The 24,503-nt window shown below is 52.2% G+C and overlaps 9 protein-coding genes across 9 annotated transcripts; 4 read left to right on the forward strand and 5 right to left on the reverse strand.

Moving 5' to 3' along the window:
• Nucleotides 1-9: 9 nt before the first annotated feature.
• AKR1-1 (Palmitoyltransferase AKR1) lies at nucleotides 10-1,533 on the reverse strand (the record flags this gene model as incomplete). The annotated part of the gene is made up of 4 exons (XM_032030668.1): nucleotides 10-727; nucleotides 789-877; nucleotides 927-1,440; nucleotides 1,493-1,533. 4 exons carry the CDS (start codon nucleotides 1,531-1,533, stop codon nucleotides 10-12), a joined length of 1,362 nt encoding a protein of 453 aa, XP_031893556.1.
• A 1,758-nt stretch (nucleotides 1,534-3,291) lies between these two features.
• Nucleotides 3,292-4,689, forward strand: CGGC5_v004988 (putative NAD kinase 2; the record flags this gene model as incomplete). The annotated part of the gene is made up of 1 exon (XM_032030679.1): nucleotides 3,292-4,689. One exon carries the CDS (start codon nucleotides 3,292-3,294, stop codon nucleotides 4,687-4,689), a length of 1,398 nt encoding a protein of 465 aa, XP_031893563.1.
• A 774-nt stretch (nucleotides 4,690-5,463) lies between these two features.
• On the forward strand, nucleotides 5,464-6,491 carry CGGC5_v004989 (uncharacterized protein; the record flags this gene model as incomplete). Its single annotated transcript, XM_066151375.1, has 2 exons — nucleotides 5,464-5,540; nucleotides 5,594-6,491. The coding sequence occupies 2 exons, from the start codon at nucleotides 5,464-5,466 to the stop codon at nucleotides 6,489-6,491; spliced, it is 975 nt and encodes a 324-aa protein (XP_066009147.1).
• Nucleotides 6,492-6,728: 237 nt separating this feature from the next.
• Nucleotides 6,729-8,616, reverse strand: CGGC5_v004990 (Manganese lipoxygenase; the record flags this gene model as incomplete). The annotated part of the gene is made up of 2 exons (XM_032030702.1): nucleotides 6,729-8,189; nucleotides 8,248-8,616. 2 exons carry the CDS (start codon nucleotides 8,614-8,616, stop codon nucleotides 6,729-6,731), a joined length of 1,830 nt encoding a protein of 609 aa, XP_031893561.1.
• A 1,000-nt stretch (nucleotides 8,617-9,616) lies between these two features.
• Nucleotides 9,617-10,647, forward strand: CGGC5_v004991 (putative sterigmatocystin biosynthesis peroxidase stcC; the record flags this gene model as incomplete). Its single annotated transcript, XM_032030713.1, has 2 exons — nucleotides 9,617-9,979; nucleotides 10,030-10,647. The coding sequence occupies 2 exons, from the start codon at nucleotides 9,617-9,619 to the stop codon at nucleotides 10,645-10,647; spliced, it is 981 nt and encodes a 326-aa protein (XP_031893560.1).
• Nucleotides 10,648-10,865: 218 nt separating this feature from the next.
• CGGC5_v004992 (uncharacterized protein) lies at nucleotides 10,866-11,639 on the reverse strand (the record flags this gene model as incomplete). Its single annotated transcript, XM_032030724.1, has 3 exons — nucleotides 10,866-11,138; nucleotides 11,222-11,434; nucleotides 11,490-11,639. 3 exons carry the CDS (start codon nucleotides 11,637-11,639, stop codon nucleotides 10,866-10,868), a joined length of 636 nt encoding a protein of 211 aa, XP_031893555.1.
• Nucleotides 11,640-12,310: 671 nt separating this feature from the next.
• CGGC5_v004993 (putative secreted glycosidase) lies at nucleotides 12,311-14,881 on the reverse strand (the record flags this gene model as incomplete). Its single annotated transcript, XM_066151376.1, has 5 exons — nucleotides 12,311-13,097; nucleotides 13,157-13,258; nucleotides 13,292-13,565; nucleotides 13,615-14,178; nucleotides 14,230-14,881. 5 exons carry the CDS (start codon nucleotides 14,879-14,881, stop codon nucleotides 12,311-12,313), a joined length of 2,379 nt encoding a protein of 792 aa, XP_066008926.1.
• Nucleotides 14,882-18,411: 3,530 nt separating this feature from the next.
• On the forward strand, nucleotides 18,412-18,864 carry CGGC5_v004994 (uncharacterized protein; the record flags this gene model as incomplete). Its single annotated transcript, XM_032030758.1, has 1 exon — nucleotides 18,412-18,864. The coding sequence occupies one exon, from the start codon at nucleotides 18,412-18,414 to the stop codon at nucleotides 18,862-18,864; it is 453 nt and encodes a 150-aa protein (XP_031893274.1).
• Nucleotides 18,865-19,397: 533 nt separating this feature from the next.
• On the reverse strand, nucleotides 19,398-21,164 carry NT5E (5'-nucleotidase; the record flags this gene model as incomplete). Its single annotated transcript, XM_032030770.1, has 1 exon — nucleotides 19,398-21,164. One exon carries the CDS (start codon nucleotides 21,162-21,164, stop codon nucleotides 19,398-19,400), a length of 1,767 nt encoding a protein of 588 aa, XP_031893271.1.
• Nucleotides 21,165-24,503: the final 3,339 nt, after the last annotated feature.

Consider the following 24,503-nt stretch of genomic DNA (forward strand, 5'->3'; position numbering starts at 1 on the left):
CATGTACAATTAGGAAATAATCTCTTCTGCATCCCAAAACTGTTCTCCCTTTTCCTCGCCATCGCCAAGAAGTACCAGCTTGCGCTCTATGCCGAGATCTTCAAGAAGATCTTCATATTGAACTAAGCGCTCCCGACTCTGAGCTGCAGCCGCTTCAGCTGGCGTACATCTCCTGCCCCAGATTGACTCGGTGATATGACTCCAAAACGGCCTGGACTCTGCATAAGGATTCGAGCCGACCTCAAGAAGATGCCGAGTAATGTCTCTGTGGCCAGCCGAGGCCGCAATATGTAGTAAAGTCCAACCTCGCTCATCCGTGTCGAAAATAACGGATTGTGGGTAATGTCGCATAAGTTCAATCAGAGTTCCCAGGTTCCCGTAGAAAACAGAGTGAAAGACTGCTGACCGCCCAAGGGGAAGCTGTTTGATCATCAAATCAGCGCCGAGCTTGATTACTCTCCGCACTTCAAGGTCAGTGCCGTAGGCCGCCAGTCGGTGGAGCAATGTCCAGCCCCACTTGTCAATGAGATTTAACTCAATATCATCTGCCCTTGCCAAAAGGTTGATCTGGTCCAGCATGCTCCCCTGACCCATCTTCGTGATTGGCCAAAGATAGAATATAGCAGACCATCCATTCATGCTAATGTGGTTCACATCAGCCCCTCGGGAGACCAGTCTCTCTACTATGTCTAATTTCCTGAGTCTAATAGCCCACTGAAGCGGGCTCCTGTAAAACGATTAGTCGAATATTGCAAACGAAATAATTAGCCGACTTCGCATTTTCTTACGTTTGTTTTTCCCCGAACGTCGTATTAACATTGATTCCATTGTCCAACAGAAACTCAACAACCTCCTTGCTACCGCCCTTAATGGCAGACTATCTTGTGTTAGGATACCACGAAAGTTGAACACTGGGGTGTACTTACCGTCATAAGGGACCACCTTTGGCTCGTTATGTCACCCAATGTAGCCTTGCCCGATTTGAGTTGCTGCTTCAACGTGAAGAGATCGCCCCTGCCACAGGCAATCATAGCAGCGGAGTCTTCCGCAACGATGCAGCCGAGCGAAATGACCGAGGGCGCTACAAGAGATAGGAACTGACAGTAGGGAGCCTTTTGGAGTGCTATCTGTCCCCCTAGACTATAAATCCCCGGAACAATTGGTAATTGAAAGGCCAGAACATAATGTTTCAATGAGCCGTTTGACCATACCTCCGAGATTTTCACGAGTGAAATGTGACAACCTAGCCATCGAAGCCAGCCTGGGAAGAAAAGGACGTCGTAAGAAATATTCTGAGGATGTTCTTGTGTTACAGGATATCGGGGGGACCCAGCTGTCAAGACTGGTTCGGTGTTGCGACTGCCCTCCAATTTGTCAGATAAGTCGATGACAAGACTCTTTATGGAGTCGATTTCGAGAGCCATGTTGGACTGCTCTTGGCTGATGAATCAAAAGTCAGTACACTGCTGGAAAAAGGATATGGCTTGCTTACAGTCCAATGATTTGGAAAAGAGTCTTCAAACTCGATTGCATAGTCTTCAGCTCACTCATTTGTTTTTCCACGTCTGGATGGCCAATAACTGCCCATCGAAGCAATTTACGCCTTCTATTTTGCGTCTCCAACTTTACACACGTCGTCTCAATTGACAGAAGTATGGCTTGAGCGGAGTCAAGGGTTGCCAGCACAGCCCGCTGACCATCTGGACTGATGTAACCTCTAGCACCGCGAGATATCAGTAGCTGTACGTGCTGCAATCCGCTGTGTATCAGATGCAGATCTGTCTCGATTGCGCTAAAAATCGCTGGCGCATCTTTGAGACGCTGGCGAATGGCCCTGGTAACTTTGACTGTGGACGCTGCGGCCTCGATCAATGCTACTATTGACGCTGCTAGCCCGATTGCTTCCATGGCGGTGTGTCGAACAGTCGAACGTAGCCAGGCATTCTGTGATGGACTGCCTTGGCTGCTTATATCAAAGGGTAGGCTTCCGTGGAGAAGAAGTTTCCCACAGAAATGATTGGCAGGATAATACGATTTCGGTCAAGATGCCGAATGGTCGTGCTGCCTAATGCTGCCCGCCTATCAGATGCGTACAAGACAGCCACCTTGGCGCTGACCGACTCCAAATTGAATGGGTCATTACCCAATGCATGAGAAATGAGGCGAGCAAGCGGGAGGATCCGCTGTCGCCCGCCTTCGCGTTTGCCAACCAAATTACGATCGCTTAGACATTTCTGCCACCTCACGACGCAGCGGAGGCGATGCATCACGCCCTAAACATGCACGTGGCATGGTGACGAATTCTCGCAAGACTGCTGATAGTCTTGAGGATACATTTAAGATGCATTGGAATGGATCATGCTACTACCAGAAAAGGTCAATGCATACTGAGCCGTCGAAGATCTATCCTCCTCGCTGATCGGTGCTCGCTGATCGTTTCATAAGTCTATCGAGATGAAATCCCACCAGAGCAAACACCTCCTAATTTTAAGTGCGAGTAGCACTGAAGACTTTTTGAAATTGCCTCTACCTTTGAGTAGTAGGTGAGGCATGGCCGAACGTCCCAGGTTGACATTGAGAGCTAATATCGTAAAGCGGCTCCGGCGGATCGGACAGCCCCAACCCAGTTCTGGACATCTACGTAAACGATACTGCTAGTGTGCCCGATCGTCTCACAAACGGTGGACAAAAATGAGATCAAAGATGATGATAAGGTCGCCCTCTCGTATTGCGCTCGATAGCTCATGGTTTAGGCTGCGTTTAGGAAGTCAACTCGCTTGATACGCTAGCACGTTAAGATTGCCCTTCACAGGCCACCTCACGCAGAAGGCGTTGATAAAGGCGTTGGTAAACATTAAGTAGCATCAAAATAAGTGTTGGACCTCATCATGTACCCCATCCGCGGTCACATGCATATTCGCATCCTCCTAATACAATGGTGAACAGAATCTCGTTGTGATGGCTATAAACCTGGAAGGCTTGACACAAAAAGTCGAGACGGCTGGTACCGGCCGAAGAGGACCCACCGGCTTCCATCGGCTCGGGCCCGAAGCGGGGTTACGGGGGCTTGTGATGACTCAGCTCGGTGAAGTCAGTGTCGGTGAGAGCTTAGGTGGGGCTGGCAAATGGAATTGTCGTCATTGCTAATTCATTCTGCCGCTTCTTCCTCCACACAAGCTTCCACGCGCGACAGGTCCAACCGCCTCAGCGACAGGTATTTGGCCGTTGCACCTGGCCATGAACCACTCTTGAAGGCGCTTATTATCATTTTCAAGCGACTATCTGCCCGAAATGTCCAGCATTTGGGCCCTCAGCAGTCGAGCTCGCCTGCCCATGGCGGGGCCGATTCGAGCTTTTCGACCGTTGAACTTCTCGACGACGAGCGCCGCCCGCGCCGCCGAAATACGCGAAGTCTCCTCCCTTCCTCGAAGAATAGTTCCGAAGTACCGAGACCCTCCAAACTCGACTTCCGGCCTGCTGTCTCTGCACTGGCCGACACCACCACGAAATATCCTCCTCATGCCGAAGCTGCGGTCGCCCCAAGTCCTGCGTGCGACGATCGATTTTGCGAAGCACCTGAATAGCACATACACAGGCCTCAACCTGATTTTCGAGCCGCGAGTTGCGACGATGGTCCACGAGTCGCTCAACTTCCCCATCTACACCTGCGATCCCTCGAGTTTCCCCGACAAGATCGACATGATCACTACACTGGGCGGTGACGGAACGATCTTGCGCGCAGCCAGCCACTTCAGCATGTACTCCTCCGTACCACCGATCCTCGCTTTCAACTTTGGGACGATAGGGTTCTTGGCTGAATGGAAATTTGAGGAATACAAAAGAGCGTGGAGGGAGGCATACATGAGCGGCAGCGGGGTTGCGACCGAGGATTTGATGGGGCCGCACACGAGGGTTGCCAGTGGAGAGATGGAGCACGAGCCGAAGAACAAAGACAATGGATGGCACCACTCTCCTGGAAAGAGTATGGGTCCGAGCAGAGCGGCGAAGATTCTTCTTCGACACCGGTTGCGAGTCGGGGTCTTCGACACGAATGGTCAGAACATTAATAGCCAATTGCTGCCGACGACCAAGTCGCAGGCGCATCTCCCTGCGACACCACCAGAAGACACCATCTTGACAAAGCGCGACATACCGCAGCCTATCCACGCGCTCAACGAACTGCTCATTCACCGTGGCCCGAAACCACACCTCGCCCATATCGACATCTACCTGAACAACCGCTTCCTCACAGAAGCCGTCGCCGACGGCATACTCCTGAGCACGCCTACCGGCTCAACCGCTTACAGCCTCAGCGCCGGCGGTTCCATCATCCACCCCCTCGTCAAATCTCTCCTCATCACACCAATCTGCCCCCGAAGTCTCAGTTTCCGTCCGCTGGTGCTTCCCCTCAATACCAAAGTTACGCTCAAAGTCAGCAGCAAGAACCGCGATGGCGAGCTCGAGGTGAGTATCGATGGCAAGCGCAGCGCCGGCGCCCCGATCGGCACCGAAATTCGCGTCGAGGGTGAGATGGTAGGCGAGTCTGGCAGCGGCGACTGGAAAGGCGGCGTACCCTGTGTCATCTGCGGACCTGGTAAGGGCGACGCGGCCGAGTACGATGATGACGGCTGGGTTGGCGGTTTGAACGGGCTGTTGATGTTCAACTACCCCATCGGAAGGGGGCAGTGAATCTATCCTTGATACCCGAATGTAACACCAAAAGTCTTTCTGGATGGCGTTGGAGGGATCTTGCACAATGGCATTGTATGGGAAAAGGAATCGGCTTTCATCTTTGTGGGTAGTACTCATTCTTTCAGCTTCACAAAAGCAATGCACAACGGCGGACTGTTCGCTTTGAGCCAATTCCAGCTAGACTTTGTTATGGAGTCTGTTTTTGAGCTCATGTTGATGTGATGGGGTCTTTGATCTCGAACATCGCTCTGGCTAACAATGGGGTTGTTTACAAACATTCGGCCTATATCATGAAGGCATCGTCGTAGCATTCCGAGTAATCGACTCCAACATCATCAGCTTTTCTCTCATCAACAATCAAACCATTAATCATATCTATTAGACTCACGACTACTACGTCTGCTCGTTACAACTTCATTTCAACCAATTATCACTCATCTTAACTAAGACGACGCCAGCGATAACGACAGACAAGACAACCGGGACAACGACAGAGGACAGAGAGAACGACAGAGACGAAACTCCGATTTACACATAGCGTCCGCCATCTCAAGCCCAACATGAGCAACGTCAACTCCAATACCTGGAGCTTCAATGATCTTCCTGTCCACCCCTTTTGCAACCTCCCCGGGGAGCTCCAGGATGAAATCTACGAGGTTGCTAGTGCTGCGGAACCTGACCAACCGCAGATTCGCTTCGTGAACTTTAGAGAACACCGCACTCACCAGCCAAATTGCCCTCCGTTTAGCATCACCCCCTGCCCCTGCAAAAATGCCCACTACCTCACCTTCCACCCCCTTCGACGTCAAGACGTCGCCAACCAAACAAGCTGGCGCCAAATCATCCATGTAATTGAGTCTTCCACCCCAGATGTGCACGTTGCAAGTATTAACCACCGAAGTCGCGACGCATCTGACCGCTTCAACGTGTTGAACCGTTTCCCTCAGCAGCAGGGTAACTGGTCCTTGACCACCGTGTCCACCATGACCTCAGCCGAACGTGCGGCATGCCGACACACCCCGAAGACCTTCATCGGCGACCCAACGCGGTGCAGATTGCAGGATCTCGTCCTAGTCCACTTCCCCGCAAACCAAACCATGCCGGTGACGTGGATCGGGAAGCCCTTGTTCTTCGACCCGCTGTGCGGTGACCTCAAGGCCATCGCTGTGACTATGGACAACTGGAAGGACCAGGCCTATAGCAACTACCTCGGCAAGTGGCTGAAGTTGATGGATGACGGGCGAGCGAGGTCCTGGAAACTGCTTGAGCAGTACGGTGCTGACAACGTCGCCGACGGGAACTATCCGACGGACTGGGTAACAACTGGCCAGACCCCAGGCTATGTCCCATGGTACCCTTGGTATCCCCAGCGCAGGCTGAACTACGACATGCCCTCAGGAAACATGAATTTGCGCATCCTGTATGATATCTTCACCGACGTCAAGGAGTTGTGGCTCCTAGACCTTGACGCACTGGATTACAACGTCAATCTCAACGAAATCCTCAGGTATCGCAACACGTACGTCACACCCCCAAGACTCTGTCGCTATTGTAGGTATGTGCACGATGGGTATCCCAAGGTCTTTGGGGGTGTGGATGCGTATGAGTTCATGGAGCTGCGGCTGTGTGACACATGGTTCCAGAGGAGATTTGGCATTGCATTTGATGCGACGGATTTCTTGGATGCTCAAAGACAGCTGTCGATGGACTGGTCGAGGGATCGTGATTGCCATGATCGTTCTTGGACCAGGTCGCAGCCGGTGGCGAAGTTGCTTGTGCCGATTCCCAAGATGCCGTGAGTGGCATCAAGATAGGGGTAGTGATAAGGATAGCGACGATGGACGACCATGATGGACGATCCCGATGGACGACGATAGACGACGATAGACGACGATGATAGACACTGCGCGGGTCGTGAAACTCCATGATATACGTAGGTAGGTTGATGTTCAAGAGTATAGAGACGGGATACATAGCATTTGTTTTGAACATGTCGATTTGATAGTTTCCGCTCGCCCTTTCACAAGCGGAATTGTTTAAACACTAAGATAAAATGGGATCACCCCAGGATCCATACCCGTCCAGATAAATGGCATTCCTTGGCTCAACCCTTGGTCGCCAAACTTGCGCGTGCTGATTTCCTTGCTGATTGTGCCCATTGCCTTCATGAACTGTTCATTGGCAGCCTTCACAGCTTCCCCAGTGCCAGAGAGTAGAGTTTCAACATCAAACATGTGCAGCAGCGTCTCATTGTTCTCAACAATCTTCGGTCTGTTGAACCGTGCCAGGAGCGAGATCTGCTCGACAGACTTCTGCTCGTTCGGCAACCATGGGAGAAGATCTTTGATGCCGCCCTTGGCTATTGGCATGGGGGCGTACAGCGAAGCTGGATGGAGAGGCAAGACTCCCGAGGTGGTGAAGGGCTCGCCTTGGTTCAGGACGTGGTGGGAAACGCCGGTGAGCCAGGCCATGTGCGTAAGGATCTCAACAAGCTGCTTCCGGGTGTTGATCGGGGCGGAAGGGAAGTCGATGACTTTGGCGGGACCGTGGGCCTCGGTAATCCAGGCCTGGAGTTCTGAATCTTCAGTCAGAACTTTATCAGACTCATAGATGGTGTCGACGAAGGTTTCAATGAACGTGCGGATGGCACCGATAATCTTGTGGCCATCTTCGTGGAAGGGGAAGTAAGGCAGCTCCGGACCGTAGGAGGCGTTCAACAGCCCTCTCGCGCGGAGGTCCTCCTCGAAGTAGTTCGCCTGGAATGGCCCAGCGACAGTTGGGTAGAAGTCTGTCGCAAACTTCCTCGCATATACGTTGGAGAACGCAAAGCTCTGATCAAACAATCCGCCCGGGTTGAACAGCGCGATCTCACCGGTCGCTCTGATGGCGTAGGCCTGGAACATGAGGCGCTGCAGGAGTCCGAATACAGGATGTCGGCTGCTGAGCGTGCGAATGGCAGCCAGGTTGACAATCTCAGCGACAGCATGGGAGTTGGCGAGGTGGTAGATCTGGCCGTGAAAGAAGTCGTTGACGTTGTACATGATTTTGGCGAGAAGCCAGTCGTTGGGGTCGTCCAGGGGTGTGTAAACCAGGTCTGAGCCGACGTTGGTCTTGATGGCCAGCGGGAGGAAGTGCCCGGACCGCTCATCGAGGAAGAAGAGCGCCTGACAGGCGGCTGAGTAACGGCCATCTTGGGCTGTGTATTCGGCTTGATAGCTGTGGTCTGCCAGGAAGAGACTGCCGGACTTGAAGAGGGCGTCGAGGGTTGTCCCCGTGAGATGGGTGACGTTATTGGCGTCGACAGAGAATGGGAGTTTGTCGGAGTTTGGGTTGAGGCGGCGGACAACATAGGGATTTGTAGACAGCCGCTCCATTGCGAAGAGGAGGTCTGAGGTAAAGTTGCTGAATTGACCTTGGGCGATGCCGCCAGGCGCTGACCCGGACCAGTGGCCATCGTACAGGATCTTGTAGTCTTCCAAAGTCTTGAGTCCGCCATGCTATAAACCGAGTGGTTAGACTTGCGACGGGCTTTTCTGGGATTCGAAGTGAGCTTACATCTTGAATGGCCTTGAGCGATGCGTTGCCCTCTCTGAAGGCATCTTGCTGCACTGGAGTCAAGTCGTGGATCCACTTGGCTTGCTCCTGTCTAACTATCTGGGTTCCGACAGAACCTCCCATGAAGAGAGAGGTTTCTCCAATGATCGAGGGTACGTAGATTATGGTGTCACGCTTGAGCTTGATTTCGACATTCCTTTCTTGGAGGTTTTGGTCATCCTGTGGGAGTGTGTATTGTGTAGGAGTTGGGAACCCGGTCCAGGCAGTGGGGGTGGCTACTGCTGTTGAAGACGTGACATTGCCATCAGCCCTTAGAGCTAGAGCATTGGCAGCGGCCGTGAGACCGGCAATGGATAAAAGAAGTCGCATGTCGACTGAAGGATCAAAGATGGTGTGATGAGATAGGTAGTTGCTTGCACTGCTGATGAGAACACATCTTCAGCATATCGAGAAACATGTCGCTTTTAACATCAAGAATTTATTCCATGCAAGCTCAATGAGGCTAAAACTGAATTGAGACAAGAATCCAGAAGTGGTCATCTTCCCGCCGGTCGCCTAGTCTCTATGCCTTACTGCGCCATTTCACGCTGACAATTGCCCAAGACCTCAGTGGATGACGAACAAAGAATAAGCCTCGATGGTTCCTAAGCAAGGGCTCATACGACATCAGCATCCCAAATAGGACAGAATATTGCAGTTTGCCATTCATCTCGGATAAGACTCGTATCTAGGCACCAACCCACTGAGTCATTCAATTGTTCACCTGTCCGCGGGCAAACTACAGGATTTGATGCGGCTGGTTCGGCCCGGGCCTGCTTCAACAGTTCATGTCAAGTGCGAGAATGTGATTGCTCATGTGACAATGAAGGGAACAATAGGATGTCGGTGAGATATGTACGCGTTGAGTTACGAAGGATGGCCAAAGTGAGATCCGTGCCAAGGCCTGTGCCTCAAGACCATGTTTTCACGACACTGTCTATGCTCGTTCTGATGTAGTTTGTGACCTGTCCGAGTTTTCGCTCTTCCTTCATTCCCTTTTCGCAAGTTCTGCCTGCATTTGCTTCCATCCATTCTCGAAGGATAGACACCGAAATGGCGGTGACTGTGACAAAGGATTTTGCTATCACAAACTTGCGCCTGCTTTGGAAGTAACTGGCAATGTGGCGACGCGGCTTTTCTAATTTGTGACGAGCTCAAAGACAAGCAAACGATCTAGGTGTCGAGATTTCCTTAAAATTCGTACCATGAGCGAGACGTAGTATGAATCCTTGGGCTCTTATGGAGGAACGGTTAGACCACATAAAAGGGCCGTCACGGAAACACAGTCCCAACATTCCTGAATCCGTGCATACCCAGCCTTCTTGCAAATATGTCGAAACTCGAAAGCTTTCTGTTGCTCTTCACAGTCATCGTACCCTCAGCACTTTCCTTTCCTGGTCATCAGGACTGGATCTTGGCTGCGCGGGACCAAGTGGCTATCGGTCACAACGACCTCTACATCCCCGATCCGAAGAACCCCACGCCGTACAAGGAGCCTTTCACGTGGGACGAAAAGATCAACTACTACAAAAAACACACCAACGGCTCAGGCAACGGCTACTATCGGCGAGCTTCATGTCCTGCGCTTAATACGCTCGCTAACCGCGGGTTCATCAACCGCTCCGGCCGCAACATCAGCTACGACGAAATCGCACAGGCTATGCGGGTGGTGTGGAACTTTGGTGATGACAATGTAAGCCGCTTGTTGCCTGCTGAATACGACAGTCCACTCACAGCCCACAGATCGCGCTTGTAGTCAGCCCGACTAGCCAATTGCATCCCGGCCCTCGTATCGACCTCGACAACTTCAATGATGATCCCGTGCAGTTTATAGTCAACTGCATCGCCGCTCCGACCCGAAATGACAGGGGCATGGGTGACAACGTCAACATGAACCACACCCTCTTCGAGCAACTCCTCTCAGCCTCAAAGGATGGCGAGACTCTGACGTTTGAAGACGCTGCGGAGCACCACCACCGCCGTCACAACGACTCCAAGGCCATAAACCCCAAGTTCAGGTTCGGCAACCACGGCGCTGTCTGCTCGCTCGCGCAGTATGCCAACTTATTCGGTGTCCTGGGTCGCCGTGGTAAGCATGGACCAACGACGTTGTATATCGAGGACGTGAAGAAATTTTACCTGGACGATGATTGGCCTGTCGGATACGAGAGACGTCAGCTGCCTTACTATTCAACTGAGGCGGGTAGCTTTCTTGAGCGGATGGCTAGACACATTGGGTACGAGATTCAGAGGCCTTATCCTGCGAATGAGTCGCAGTTGTATGATGTTGAAGGGGATGTTGCTGTCTTTGATGTGTTGCCTCCTTGGGGGCTACCGGAGAAGTACAAGTCAAATGAGTAAACGCAGATGTATCCCATGTAATCTCAGATAGCTCTTTCCTCAACTCTTATTTCTGATTGCCTAGCCTGCGGCTTACCATGCAACTCGCATTTTCATCATCCTCAAATTTCTTGTCGGTGTCGTCCCTGGCGCCCATTTGTGCTCTAAGAACGATCTTGCTCCTACGTATAAAGATGCCTACCTGCATCATCATAAGTTTCGATGTGAATAACTGGACTTCACAACTTGTGCTGCTTCTTTTGAGGCTGGGCCTTCTTCCAAGCCGCGGCGGTCTCGTTCATCTTCGCGCACTTGACACTGAGAGCTTCGTAAAGATCCTTATGAACACCCCCCGCTTCCACCAGGTTCGCAACCTTGCCCTTGCCGTAGTCGAAGAACACGATCCATCCTTCCGACTCAGCTACTGGAGCTTGCTGCCTAAGAGACCACATGGTCGTGGTGATGAAGTAGCGGTCGGGTCTTACTTCGCCCAAACGAATGGCACAGATGATCTGATATTTCGTACGCCAATGTCAGCGTAGTGTACGGCCAAGGCATGGCAATTGGCCCCCAAGACTAAGGCGGCCCGACTTACCGAGTCGGGGTAAGAAACGGGTCTCTTGATGTCGACAGTGAACTGCTTGACCATGACCCCGATGCCCTTTGCATTGATGAAGTCGTTGATCTTGTCACCGAGCTGCGCCTCAAAGCTCTCGAACACGCGGAAGTTGCATGAAGACGCGAAGTGGGAGAAGCCTGCGTTCATGATGTGCCCGAAAGGATCTTGGTCGTCGGCCCACACCACGCCCTGCCACAATGATGAGCTCATGATATGATTAATAGTCACAAAGGCGACTACTCACGTGCTCAATCATTGTTTCCTCATCGTAGCCTTGTTCCAAAACCTTCTTGATCAGGTTCTCCCGAAGGGGCTGATAGGCTGCGCCGCCGCCCGGTGCATGGTAGGACGACGCCTCGAGGCGAGACGTAAAGGTCTTGATTTTGCGAGACATGGCAAAATTGATGAATACTTCAGATTGAACTTTTGTCTTGAGCACGAAGGTTTGTTGCAAAGCACAGATTACCCGTCACGAAGCATGAAGGATTCACCCTGTCAAGATATGGACGCACGCAGTAACGAGCACGCTCCGGCCGCTGCTGACATCCAGCCATTGAACCGAGGCTGAATTCGTTCTGTGTGACATTGATTACATATATTTCCAGGGCGTTCAAGACATGTGACGTAAGCCGGGCGAAGAGGGAATTCAGCCGCTGTTCTGTGTTATCTCCACCGTCAGCTGACCACCTGAGACCTTCCCAAAGCCTCTTAGTCAACCCCCAAAGTAAGCCGTACGTCTTGTGTCCTTGGGGTTTGGCATCTTTTCATAAATAGTCCTTCATAACTACCTAGTTAAGGTTACAATTTCCGGTCCTTTGCCAAGGTTCTCAAGAGCATGCACCCGGATAGCTTGACTCTTTCGCTTGATCACCGCCGCTAGGAATGGACGATCATAGTGAATGCCTTGAGACTTTCTAAGCCTCATCTGCGTATTTCGAAAGGAGGAAGCGACTTTGAAATAGGTGGAATTAAAGTTTCTATTCATAAGGCCTTCTTTTGCCTGGATGCCTTGTTCGAGTGTGGCGTCACCGAGCAAAGTAAACTCTCGGGTTGGTCGACGCCTATTTACAATGCACCCGGGCTAGGCGGCAGTTCACCCGAGTCCCACTCCTGCGGTTCCGCGCCCATCACGAACTCAAGCCTGCCTCCTACACCATTCTCGCCTAGAAGATCATCATGCGTGACCCAGCTCTTGTGCCATTCCTTGCCATTCACCTTCAAAGACTGGATATACGGACCTTGATCGAGCCCAGTGGCTGTGAGCTGTAATTGGCCGCCGTCTTTGCCGAGCTTGATGGTTGTGTTCTCGAATCGAGGTGAAAGAATCAGGTAAATAGGCTGAGTAACCACAGGGTAGAGTCCGAGCATGTTCCACACGAGCCAGCTGCTCATACTTCCGGCATCGTCGTTGCCTGGAATACCGCTGGGTCCGACGTGGTAATACTCATCCACGACGAACTTGCTTCTCATCACACTCTTCCACTGCCTGCCCTTGATGTAGTTGTAAAGGAATGGAGTCATGAAACTGGGTTCGTTGCCAGGGTTGTAAATCATGCTGCCGATGCCGTTGTTGCCCTGCTCCTGCTCACCAAGTCCGGGAATGAAGCTGGTGTCAAGTCGGCTTTCAAACTTAGCAGGGCCGCCCATTAATGTGATCAAGGTAGACATGTCGTGAGGAGCAGTGAAGCTGTATTCCCAAGGGGTGCCTTCGTAAGAGATAGCTTCCCAGTTGCACTCGCCGCATGCAAGGGGACTGTATCCAGGGAGAACGGTGCCATTGGACTGCAGCGGGGCGAGGAAACCGGTGAAGTTCAGCGCAGCTACATCAGCGAGCCAGATCTTCTGCCATCCGCTATTTATGCTACGTCAGTCTTGTCTCTAAGAATGCCTGATACTCCGGAGAGGTCTTACGTGGATCTGTTCAAATACTTCCCGGTATCATCTGGCGCCTCGCCCTTGGCAATTTGAAAGACAGCAAAGTCGTTCAAAGAGTACTCCACCGTCTTGCTGACGCTTCGTCCCTAGTTAGTCGATACGTATCCGTACTTCTTCCAGTCATCCAAGGCGCCTCTCCCCTCCTTTGTGCTCCCCGTGGGGTCGTTGAAGTCAAAGTTATTGTAAGGCTGCAGCTCGGCATTGGTACGGACGGCAGCATAGCCGTCTGCCCAGTTAATGAGTTTATCCTTGTCAAGCTTCTTGACGTAGGCGTCGGCAAGGACGTTGTCGGAGTTCGAACCACCTTGGACACGCCCATTGTGGTTGTGGCTGCGGCCTTCGGGCAAGAAGCGCTCGTGTCGCCAAATGTCGATCATGGCCCGGACTAAAATATGTAAGCTGGAAACTTCATGGCATGTCTAGGGCATTCTTACTCATGTCGACTTGCCGGTTCGGAAGAATTAGTGAGATCAGCGCGTGGGTGCAGCGGAAGGTGTCCCACAGGGTATAGAAATCGTCATAGTACGGCTCTTTCGACTCCCAGGCAGGATTCTCCCCCGTGCGATCAGAGGGCATCAGATGCGAGTGGTAAAGACCGGTGTAGAGCATCTCCAGCTGTGTCTCGTTCTGAGTTTGGACATCAATCTTGGACAACACCTCATCGTTCCATGCGGCCTTCGCCTGTGTCACGGTCTTGTTCAAGTCCCAATGAGGAATCTCATCCTTGATGAACTGGCAAGCTTTCTCGGTTGAGATCCACGAGACGCCCACTTTTGATGTCAAGGTAGACACGGTCGAGGGGAATGAGAAGATGCCTCCAATACGGTCGGCATATTGATAGCCATCGATGCCTCCATGGATCGACGTCGCGTTGTTGTAAAACGGCTTGACGTCCGTCGTGTTGGGCCAGTACGGATCTGTGTAGATGCCAGAGAACAGGCCGACGTCTTCCGGCACGCTGTCAAACTGGCCACAAAAGTAGATCTTGAAATCGCCGCCTGCAAAGGGTCGGTTAGCCTGTACTTCTACTCCAGCATCTTGTAACCTACCAAGTGACCAGCCTTCCCTGTAGATACCATATCCGGAGTATGTTGAGCCGTCTTCACTGCGCTCGAGGAACCCATTGCTGTACCACTGAGATTCCTTACCACGTGTCGGGAGGTAGTGACTCAGATCAACCAGGACATGGCGGCCGCCATCCTTGGAGAACTCGTACTTGATGATGCCTGCGTGCATGCTGGCGCTCATCTCTGCCGTGACTCCATTTTCCAGCACCATCTTGTAGTATCCGACCTCTGCCACATCATGCCCGACTCTGGGTTGCATGTATGTGATGTTATCCAGCAGATTCACGCCCTCAAGTGTAGTGAGGGGCATCTGAGGAATCAAACCATAGGTGGGAGCACCTCCCGTTCCGCTGACGTGCAGCATGGTGATGGCGGTGACGTTGCCTTCGACTGTGTAGCCCGCGTTTGCCTGGTACCTGGTGTCCCATCTCGTGGTGTCGATGCCGACCTTGACGGCGCCAAACGGCAGAGTTGGTCCGGGGAAGACGTTGCCGCCTTGGTACGACGAACCGTCGGGACCTTCTGTCCCAAGGAACAAGTCGACGTGTGGCGTGAAGTCCTTCGCCTCTGCGACTCCGAAAAGGCCGACCGCAACAGCGCTCACGCCGACGGCGAACGTGCGAAACACTCCCATGATAACGGACTTGGCTGATCAATCGGATGCAACGCAAGACGCCACCCTCATCTGGGTTCGGGGAGTTTTTATGCTCACGAGTCGCATGCTCATTTGGCGGACGGCATTGACCCGAAGGGTCGGATTCGGTGCTGTCGATCTACATGATTGCAACCTTGGAAATGTTGTTTTTATCCACTTTCCCCGCATAGAACGAATGACTTTATGGGGAACTGCCGGGAGACGATACTTGGATTGGTTAGGACGCCGGCATCGCCAGATTGTTTAAAAGGAAGTCTTGTCCCCCCTCACCTTGGCAGCTCCGCGAAACTCCGCTGCCAATTAGCTAAGAGGAGCTGTTCGCTTGTTTGATGATGTCAGTGCCAGGAAGGCCTGGCTTGTGGGGGGTCAGATGATGCCAATTGATTTTAGGTCGAGAGTTTAAGCATCACTTCGGCCTTAGGATCATGGTGTTTTTGTGAATTTGTGTACGCTTCCATTGCAACTGAATTCCGGGCCGCTTAGCTGTGTTGACTCGTCTTGAAACCTTTCTCAGTTTTGATGTACGCGAGTTCCATGGCCGGACGCGCTGGAAAAGTCGGGCAATTCGCACTGGCTTTACGGTTAAATTGAGAGTTCAAGCCATGAGTTTATCCAGCGCTACCGGCTGTGTGGGGGAACGCCGTTGCCGGAGTATTCTCCACTCACTAAAGACATGGGTCCGGGAACAACTCAACGATAAGATGGGATGAACCGCGAGACATGAGCTACGAGAAGAACGGCGGCTAGGTTGGTCATTAAAAACGCAGTGTCGAATCTATACCGGCGAGTTTGGCCTGAATTTTCATCATCAAGTCTTCGTTAAGATTCAAAGTCTTGCCCAAATAAGTCCACTCTCAAGTATTGTTAGAGGCATTTCAAGTCTTGTTGGCCCGTTCGTTACTTGGCATCTCGATAGAAACTTCATCTTCAAAGGACTTGCGGATCACCTCGAGGGTAGAAGAGTATATTATTTGGCTTATTGCTCATTCTACCACGTTTTCCTTCGCCAGAGGTCCTAACACCAGTTTGGAATCCACACGTACAACCTCAATTATCGAGCGATGAGGTCTTAGCTGCTTAAGTGTGGATCCACGTTGTCAACTGCAAGCCTCTCACAGCGACAGCTCCATGAGAGCGGCCTTCAGGACTATCAACAGACGATTTCCATCTCCTAAGCACAACCTCCAAGGGGCTTCGAGTTGTCGTAGGGGCACTGGCGGGTCTCCAACTCAGGCTGAACTTGAGGGTTGGTGGGAGCAGCGAAGGCCAAGGTGGCTGTCGTCAATGATGTGATTAGTACTTGATCACTGTTCAGCGTTTGGATCGAAGGGCCGAAGACATACCGAACAGGGCGAAAACTTGAAGGAACTTCATTTCGATGAGGTGATTGGGTTGATAGTTGTCTGAAGTAGTCCGGATGATTGTGAGTTATGTAGCGGTGAAGACGAGAGCGAGGAGCTTACGGAGCTGATGTGCCTCCTTTATAGGCGACCGGTCTCCGTTGACTACGAGCTTGCTATCAGATTAAGCTGTCTCACCCCATCATTTGACCTAACTGTCTACGCGAGGAGTGTATGCCAGGCGATCAGATGCCGGCTTGGCACGTAAAGCTTGTCCTGATCACGCCGCCGTCGGGTAGATGATGCAGATGAAACGATCTGATAAGATGAGATAAAGAGGCCGAGCCCCACGATCCATGAACACGTCTCATTGTGGGCGTATTGAATGTGACGCTAGTCGCATTTCATTGGGACCCAGGGCAGACGCGAACCGTGAGAGGATCGCTTCAGGTTTTCCTGCCCCAGTGATTTGCCTCGTACTCCATCCCGCGCAACACGAGCCCGCGCGGTTGCCCATTCCAGCGCCTTGCACGGCCCAAATCAACCGACCATCGAATCTCCGAGAGCCATACGATCTCCGAGTTTGAAAGGTGAGAAAATTGAGGTTTTATGACTGTAGGGTCAGAAATGCGGCGTAGGATAATTGCTATTCGACCTCTTCGCATTATTGGAAGAACATGTTTCTAAGCTGGTCCACGGCAGAGCGACGAACAAAGGAGATTCAGGATTTCTTGAATTTTCGCTCGAGACGAGGAATGGTTAGGAGCCGGGAGGAGAATGAAGAGAAGCAGATGAGCGAGAATTAAGTTTCTTGAACTTGCATCGTCTACTCGGCATGGACAGAGATTGAAACCTGGAACTATCCGTGCAGGTGTGGAGTAAGGACGTAGACAGTATTCGATAAGGTGTCTTACGTTAGGAATACAAAGCCTTCCAAGTTGCTCGAAATCACAAAGCATTGGAAATGATAACCTAGATTCCAGTCTCTACCTCAGGTTTGACGAAAGATCCGAATCATGATTCTCAACAAGACATTCCCGACTAAGAGGAAGCTTTCTAGCGATCAAGCTATCGGGACTTCTTATGATCTTCAAATGCAACTTGTTGTCTTGCCCCAGCATGACTGACCATCAAAATCAAGCTTCCAGGGAGAAATCTTCTGTCTCGACAGGTTGGTTGGAGTATCAGCAAACCGAAAGTTTCGTATATCGAGAACATTGAGATGGACTGGCGGAAAGACTAAAGGGTTGAAGAAACGGGAAGAATAACGCCAAAAGGTAATGTTGTTTTCGGAGACCTTGCGTAACCTAAGATGATGAAGTTGATTGGCAAGGAACCTTTATAGACATATTGAAGGTATCTCCCATCCTGCCTACGCCTGGCGAGTGAGGCTATGTTATTGTCCCCCTGAGACATCGGTGAAATTTAGCGCCAGCGTTAATGGCGCGCTGCCCTCGTCCGGAGCACCATGATGAGTTGTCGACATGTAGACGAGGAACAGCTCAGAGTATCAAAAAAAGTAAAAGGAAAAAGACAAAAAAGAAAAAAGAAAAAAGAGAAAAGAAGACAGCCGAGTCATCCTTCAAGGTCCCGGAGTGAGTAATAGTTAGAGTAGTTAGAATGGTTTTAGTTGAACTCAAATCAACCCCTCGTTGAAGGCTCCCGGGTCTGAGAGGTGCAACCCGTACAGGTGGACGCCTCTTTGGTCGAAGCTATCGCAACTTCAAGTTAATGCGTGAGACCATAGATGGTCTCAAGAAAGTGGTTATAAGCCCGGGATTTCGGGCTTCCTCTTGTTTTCTCTTGATCTTTTTCTTCATTCGCAATCATCCAATTTCTCAGCTTCCAGCTTGTTCACGCGCTTTTTAACCACGCTTGATAATTCAACCCACTTGATTATTCACACAAGTTGATTACTTGCAACTCGATTGCCCACTACTCAATTACACACCACTCTTACATTACCACTCTTGCATTACCACTCTTACATACCACTCTTACTTGCCACTCTTACTTGCCACTCTTACTTGCCACTCTTACTTGCCACTCTTACTTGCCACTCTTACTTGCCACTTTTACTTTCTACTATTACTTGTCACTCGACTGCTTACCAGTCGATCACTTACTACTCAATTACTCATCAGTTGGTCATTCACCACTCCATTCATCATGTCTTGCATCACCAGCTTCTTCCGTCGCATCGTCCGCCTCTTTAACAAGAAGACGGCCCTCTCTGACGATCCCACTACCATCTGGACTCCGCGTAAGTATGTCGGCGTGAAGCCAATCGTGGACACCCCTTCTCCTCAACATGCCAAGCGATACGCTTCCAAGTTAGCCAAGGATCAGCAAGACCAGTGGTTTCGCATCCACGACCAAGAGCAGCACCAACTCAACCACAATGCAGCAGCATGGACCGACCAGCGCCAAAATATGGATCTCGCCGGCATCGAGCTCCAGGAGAGCCACCGAGACGAGAAGATCCAGCGCGAAGTCATTGTCTCGAAGTATCTGGCGCGCAAGCAACGGGCCATGGGACAGTTCTACCGAGAGTGGCACAAGGACCCGACTACTAGTGACTTCCCCTTCTGGGGCAACTTGAAGTATTTGTACGATTACTAGCCATTGGCTTTGGTTTTCCTCGCAAGAGGCTTTTTTTTTCTCCGCCAACGCACTTTTGCGGTTGGTCAATACATCCACTTATTCTCAATACACTTGCCCATTGTGATGTCTGTGATGTCTGCTATCTGTCTCTGCTGTTGTCGTCCTTTGCCATCGTCGTCCCTGTCGTCTGTCGTTGTCTGCCGTTGTTCTCTTTCGTGTTTGTCACTTGTTATTGTAACTCCCTGCCATCATTGCCCCTTGCTATCATCGAGCCTTGCAGGGCTGCAATGAGCTATCTTGTGTACCTCACGTCTTGCCAGCACCAATATGTCTGCCACAAAGCTGGCCTGCACGCTGCTGAGTACATGTGCTCAAGTAAGGTAACTATGCGAATAGCTCCACTGTATTTTGTTGGCCACAAAGTGTGGAGATGGATGCATCCCACTAGGCTCATAGACATCAACATGGCTAGAGTACTATCATGTTTTCTTATTCATACATCTACATCATCCATTTCATTAATACATGAATGCATCGTCATCCGACACTATCTACATAGCCAACAGAGCAAGCAAGCTCACAGCCAGCGCACCCATGCTGACGGAAACCATGGCCGCACCGCTCTCACCGGTGGCGGTAGGTGCCGCGGTACCGGAAGCAGTGCTCGAAGGTGAGGTCGCAGTACCGTTGCTCTGGACAATGCGGCCCTCGATCTTGGCATCGATGGGGCTCTTGGCCTCTACATACTGAACAAGAACCTCGTCCTGGGTATCAAGCGAAACAAAGTCGGTCGTGGCAACAAAGATGTTGTCACCGCCGCCCGCAAGGAAGTCAAGAGTGACGACACGGTAGTCCTTTGCGTCATCCAGGGCCTCGCCGCCGATCTCGACCGACACAAGCTTGGAGCCGTTGTTGCCGGCCGGGTTGTACTCGACGACGATGTTCTTGGAAACCTGGAAGAAGGAGGTGATGGGCTCGTTGTTGAACTGGTTGACCTTGGTCACGGCGCCCTCGAGCACCTTGCGCAGGTCGGAACCAGAGTATGTGATCTCGACGATGGAGTTGCCGAAGGGGAAGGAGGTCAGGACCTCGCCGCGGGTGATGTTGCCCTCGTCGATGGTGGCGCGGATGCCGCCGGCGTTGATGAGCGCGAAGTCGGGCTTGGCGGAGTCGGAGTTGTTGAGGCGGTACTCGTACATGGCGTCCGTCATGACGTTGCCGAGGATGCACTCCTGCTTCTGGCAGAGGGTCTGGTCGAGCTCGACGTTGGAGACGCCGACGACCTCGGCGGCGAAGGCCTCGAAGGGGCCGCGCCACGACTCGATCTGGGCCTGCAGCTCGGGGTCCTGCTCGGTGGTGTTGGTGAGGTGGATGGGCCCGCCGTGGTAGGCGAGGACCTTGCCCTCTGCGTCGTAGGTGACGTCGATGTAGCCGACGTACTCGCCCCAGCGGTAGGCTGTGACGATGAAGACGTCGTCGCCGTCCTTGTTCTGCTTGATGGTCGGGTAGGGGCCCTCGGCGTCCTCCATGGAGCCGAGCAGGGTGTGGGAGTGGCCGCCCATGATGAGGTACAGGCCGGTGGTCTGCTCGGCGAGCTTCTGGTCCTCGTCGTAGCCGATGTGGGTGAGGGCGGCGATGCGGGTGATGTTGGTGGTGGACTTGATGTGGTCGATGGTGGACTGGACGGTGGTCACGACGTCGAGGAACTTCGTGCCCGCGCCAGGCGAGGAGATGCCCGGGGTGGTGGGCGTGGTGACGCCGATGACAGCCAGCTGCTGCTCCTCGAAGATGTGGTAGGGCTTGATGGTCTTGTTGAGCTTCTCGTTGTCGGAGACGATGTTGGCCGAGACGATGGGGAAGGTGAGGTTCTGCAAGAAGTCACCCAGCTCGTCGTCGCCGCCGTCGAACTCGTGGTTGCCGAGAGTCATGGCGTCGAAGCCGAGCTGGTTGATCGTCTCGGCGATCTTCTCGCCCTTGTAGAAGGAGTAGAAGAGGGTTCCCTGGAACTCGTCGCCGGCGTTCAGCCAGAGAGAGTCGTTGTACTGGGGGCGCAGCTCGTCGACGGTGTGCTTGATGCGGGCATAGCCGCCGTAGCAGCCACGCTCGGGACGGGTGCAGTCGGTGCCGGAGGAGGAGTACTCGTCGAGATGGGCGTGGACATCGTTCACGTGGAAGAAGGACATGTTGAAGTTGCCCTCGGCGTCGATACCGCGCTTGGAGAGGCGGGAGGAGTAGAGGTGGTCGGCATCCTGCTTCTCGGGGACCGCGAGGGCGGTGCCAGCGAGGGCGAGGGCCAGCGCTGAGATGGATTGACGCATCTTGAATGAGGCCGGAATGTGGGAGGGAGGTGAAGAATCACGAGCAATTGAGGCCGCGATTGAGAGCAGATGCAGTAGAAGTCAATGAAGGCTCCACGATGCTGCGATTGACGATGCGCCGCGTTGAGGACGTGGGGGAGGGAGGAAGAGATCTTCGGCACGCTGACGTCGCGAAAGAGGAAGCTATCGTCAACTGTCACGAGCTTCCCCTCGGTGGGATTATATATGAAATTTTCTAATCTCTTGCCAAGACCTTTCAGAGACACGCCGATCTCTGCAGCTTTCTTGTGGGCGGGTTGCGACGGTGCCACGGGCAACGAGCAGAAAATCCCACGAGGCCCTGCATGCGAATTGCGCTCCGCGGTCTGCTCTCTTTCGCGAGAAAGGTGAGTGGCTGGACGGGCCCGTTGGCGGCGCGCGCAGCCAAGACGTTAGCAAGGTTGAATGATGCCGGGAGAACAGCTTCTTTGGTGACGATGTTGCATTTGCCAAGCCTCAAGCGCAGATGAGGGGTGTAATACACGTGTGGTCGTGGTTCAGATGATTGGCTTATCAGCGGCTCCTTTGCCTCTTTTGACCTTGGGGGAGGAACGGGGAAAGGGTTCCTAGGGTTCGTCCGTCTACGTCCGCCGGAGATGGGGGCACGACTGTTGGTGTAAGCTCCTTGGCTTGGAGACGGGCAGTGACCAATCTGCACTCTGCGAATCGTCACGGTCTCGCTGAAGCTTGTTCCACGTTCCTGAACGGCGACCGAGGAAATCGTTGTGGTGTGATAGAATGTCTTGGATGTTTTCAAGATTCCATGTCTGATGTGGATAGCTGGGCAGCCGCATGCTCACCGGCTTCGGTTGGTTCGTGTCATGCAACATGAAAAACCACCCTGATGAACCAGATCAACAAGCGGAGTACGCAGTAGCTTGATGTCCACAACCCGCTGCCCCGTCCATGATGAGCCCAACATGCACATCGAAACAGTCTCTCGGTACCACAGCATGACAGCTGGGGTGGCGATCCCACGTCGCCGTGATGTTGTGCCAGACCGGCTTGGCAGCACTTTTGCTCTACCATCACCAATCTCGTCCGTCCTTCTCTTTTCATGCAAGCTTCGATATCCAATGTCTCACGAGCTGTCCGTCGAAACCCGGGAGGGAGGACCAACTCTGCACCCCAGTTGGTGCGGCCGTCCGCTAGTAACGATCCCTGACAGCCAGTGGGGTTCAGCGGAGGAGCACAAATAACGTTAATCCATTCAGCGGTCGTTCCCCAGCTGTGCCCTCAAACTTTGCTCTGATAACGTTGGGTTCCTAGGCCGAACACGGAAGGTCAGCTGCTGATGGCGCTGAGCTCCGCTCCGCCAAGGCTGAGAGCTTTTCAATTTCAGCGAGAAGCTGCGGTTCCGGCCCCGGGGGTTGGTTGGAGGGGCATTGGCCATTTACCGCGGGCGGAATGGAGCTTGCGTAAACGCGTCGCGTTGAGTGACAGACAGCTGGGGTGAGAGATAAGAAGACGGATGCCAACGCTGTGGCTTCTCAGCTCGGTGATGAGCTACCCTTCTTGGGCAACAAGGCACGCGAGCCTATCTTGAATGCAGAGCATGTTGGTTGTCTAGAATCGCTGCAGGTGATTGATATTAATTCATGAGTCGGATGTCGCCGAGCAGCGGTGCCTGGATCCGGTGTGCTTGATAGCTAGATGCGGGTGGCACAGCATCGTGTACCAGTTGGCTCTGTACTTGTGCTGGCAAGACAGCATCAGCATCGTGAAGAAATAAGCAAACTAACAATTGCATTATGGATCGAGAAATTAATAAGGATGGTTATATCAAAACCATTGTTGTTGACCATGAAATGGCCAATCCAAGCCCAAGCACGTTACATTGATTTCAGTGAGCTCCTCACTACGCCCAGGGGCTCACCGAAAGTTTCAGTGAGAGGCTCGGTAAGCGGGATTACACGCTACGACTGACAATACCAACAACGCCATGGGAGCCTTCATGCTCTTCATTCTCTATAAATAAATGCAATCATCCTCACTTTAGGTGCTGAAATGGATGCAGTTATATTTTCCTTGGAATTGGTCAGCGCGCCGCTTGTCGCATCCAGCATCAAGCTGTGGATGCACCTCTTGGAGTGACCTTTAGGGACTTGAGTTCCATATTTGAGTTACGTCGTCTACTCAGTGTTAGATATGATTCCGGCAGATAAACTTGATGCTACAAAGGTTTTGCTATCCGGGTGGATACTTAAGGTAATCCGGCGAATAGCTCATTACCTAGTACTCATGTCCTAGGTAGTCGTCTGTTATATTTAAACAATTCAACTATTACTATCGCCCCCATCGTCCCTTTTGTACCTGTGAGTATACTCTACCCATCCATAGGTTTGCCTATTATCGTTGTCGTCGGTATCCCTATCGCCATCTGTGCCCTCCACCCGCCCGGGTAGCTAGAAGTATCCGCCCAGATAACAAGACTCTTCACCTAGGCGAACTTCGACCACAGGGGTTATACCTCAATAGTTTTACGCCTTGTCAGAATCAGCAGACTAGGTGCCTATGATCACGACCTTGATGCTGCCTTGACAATGTTTTCACCATCTATAAAATCACATTCCGTGCTGCGCAAGCCCGAACATCATTCTACCTATCACTTTCTAAGCGCATTCCGAAATCTAACGATCAAGCCTGTCGACCATGATTGTGGAAATTTGTCGTCATATTTGCTTCGACCGAGCGACCTGGAAGCAATTAATCGACAGATATGGACCTCCTTCCCCAGTCAGCCAACGCGAGAAGAATGGCGTTGCAAACCTCGCAGCTACATGCAGATTGCTACAAAGAGTTGCGACCCCAGAACTCCGAAAACATATCTTTGTCACAGATTACGCTGTCCCAAGTAGCGCACTGCAGCTAGCTAGACTGCTGGACTGTGTTGCCGCGGATCCGGTCGCTTTCACCCCATCAATCGAATATGCCTTTCCTTGAATTTGATTGGGACTATGCGTTGCACTTCAACAAACTAGCCGGTGAGATGGACCGACTTCGTCTTGCTACGAAACGGGCGAAGGAGGCTGGCCAGATCGTCTTGTCGGACGAAGGCTACCGAGCATCACAACGCAATGCATACTATACAGATAAGCTTGCAGTTGCATTCCTGAGCCAGCTGAAGAATCTCAAGGAGCTTAAGCTTGATTCCGATGGTTTCATCTTGGCTGGCATCGCACAATACGTTCAGACACACTACCAATCCTTTCTTCCTTGTGTTGAGTCCCTCACTCTCCATAGTAGGGTGGGGATGTTCAAGGAAGAGGGATCCTGTATTGTTGCCAGTATAGCACACTT

The sequence above is a fragment of the Colletotrichum fructicola genome (genome assembly GCF_000319635.2).
Source record: "Colletotrichum fructicola Nara gc5 chromosome Unknown KSG_Nara_v1_contig03, whole genome shotgun sequence".
Lineage (NCBI taxonomy): Eukaryota > Fungi > Ascomycota > Sordariomycetes > Glomerellales > Glomerellaceae > Colletotrichum > Colletotrichum fructicola.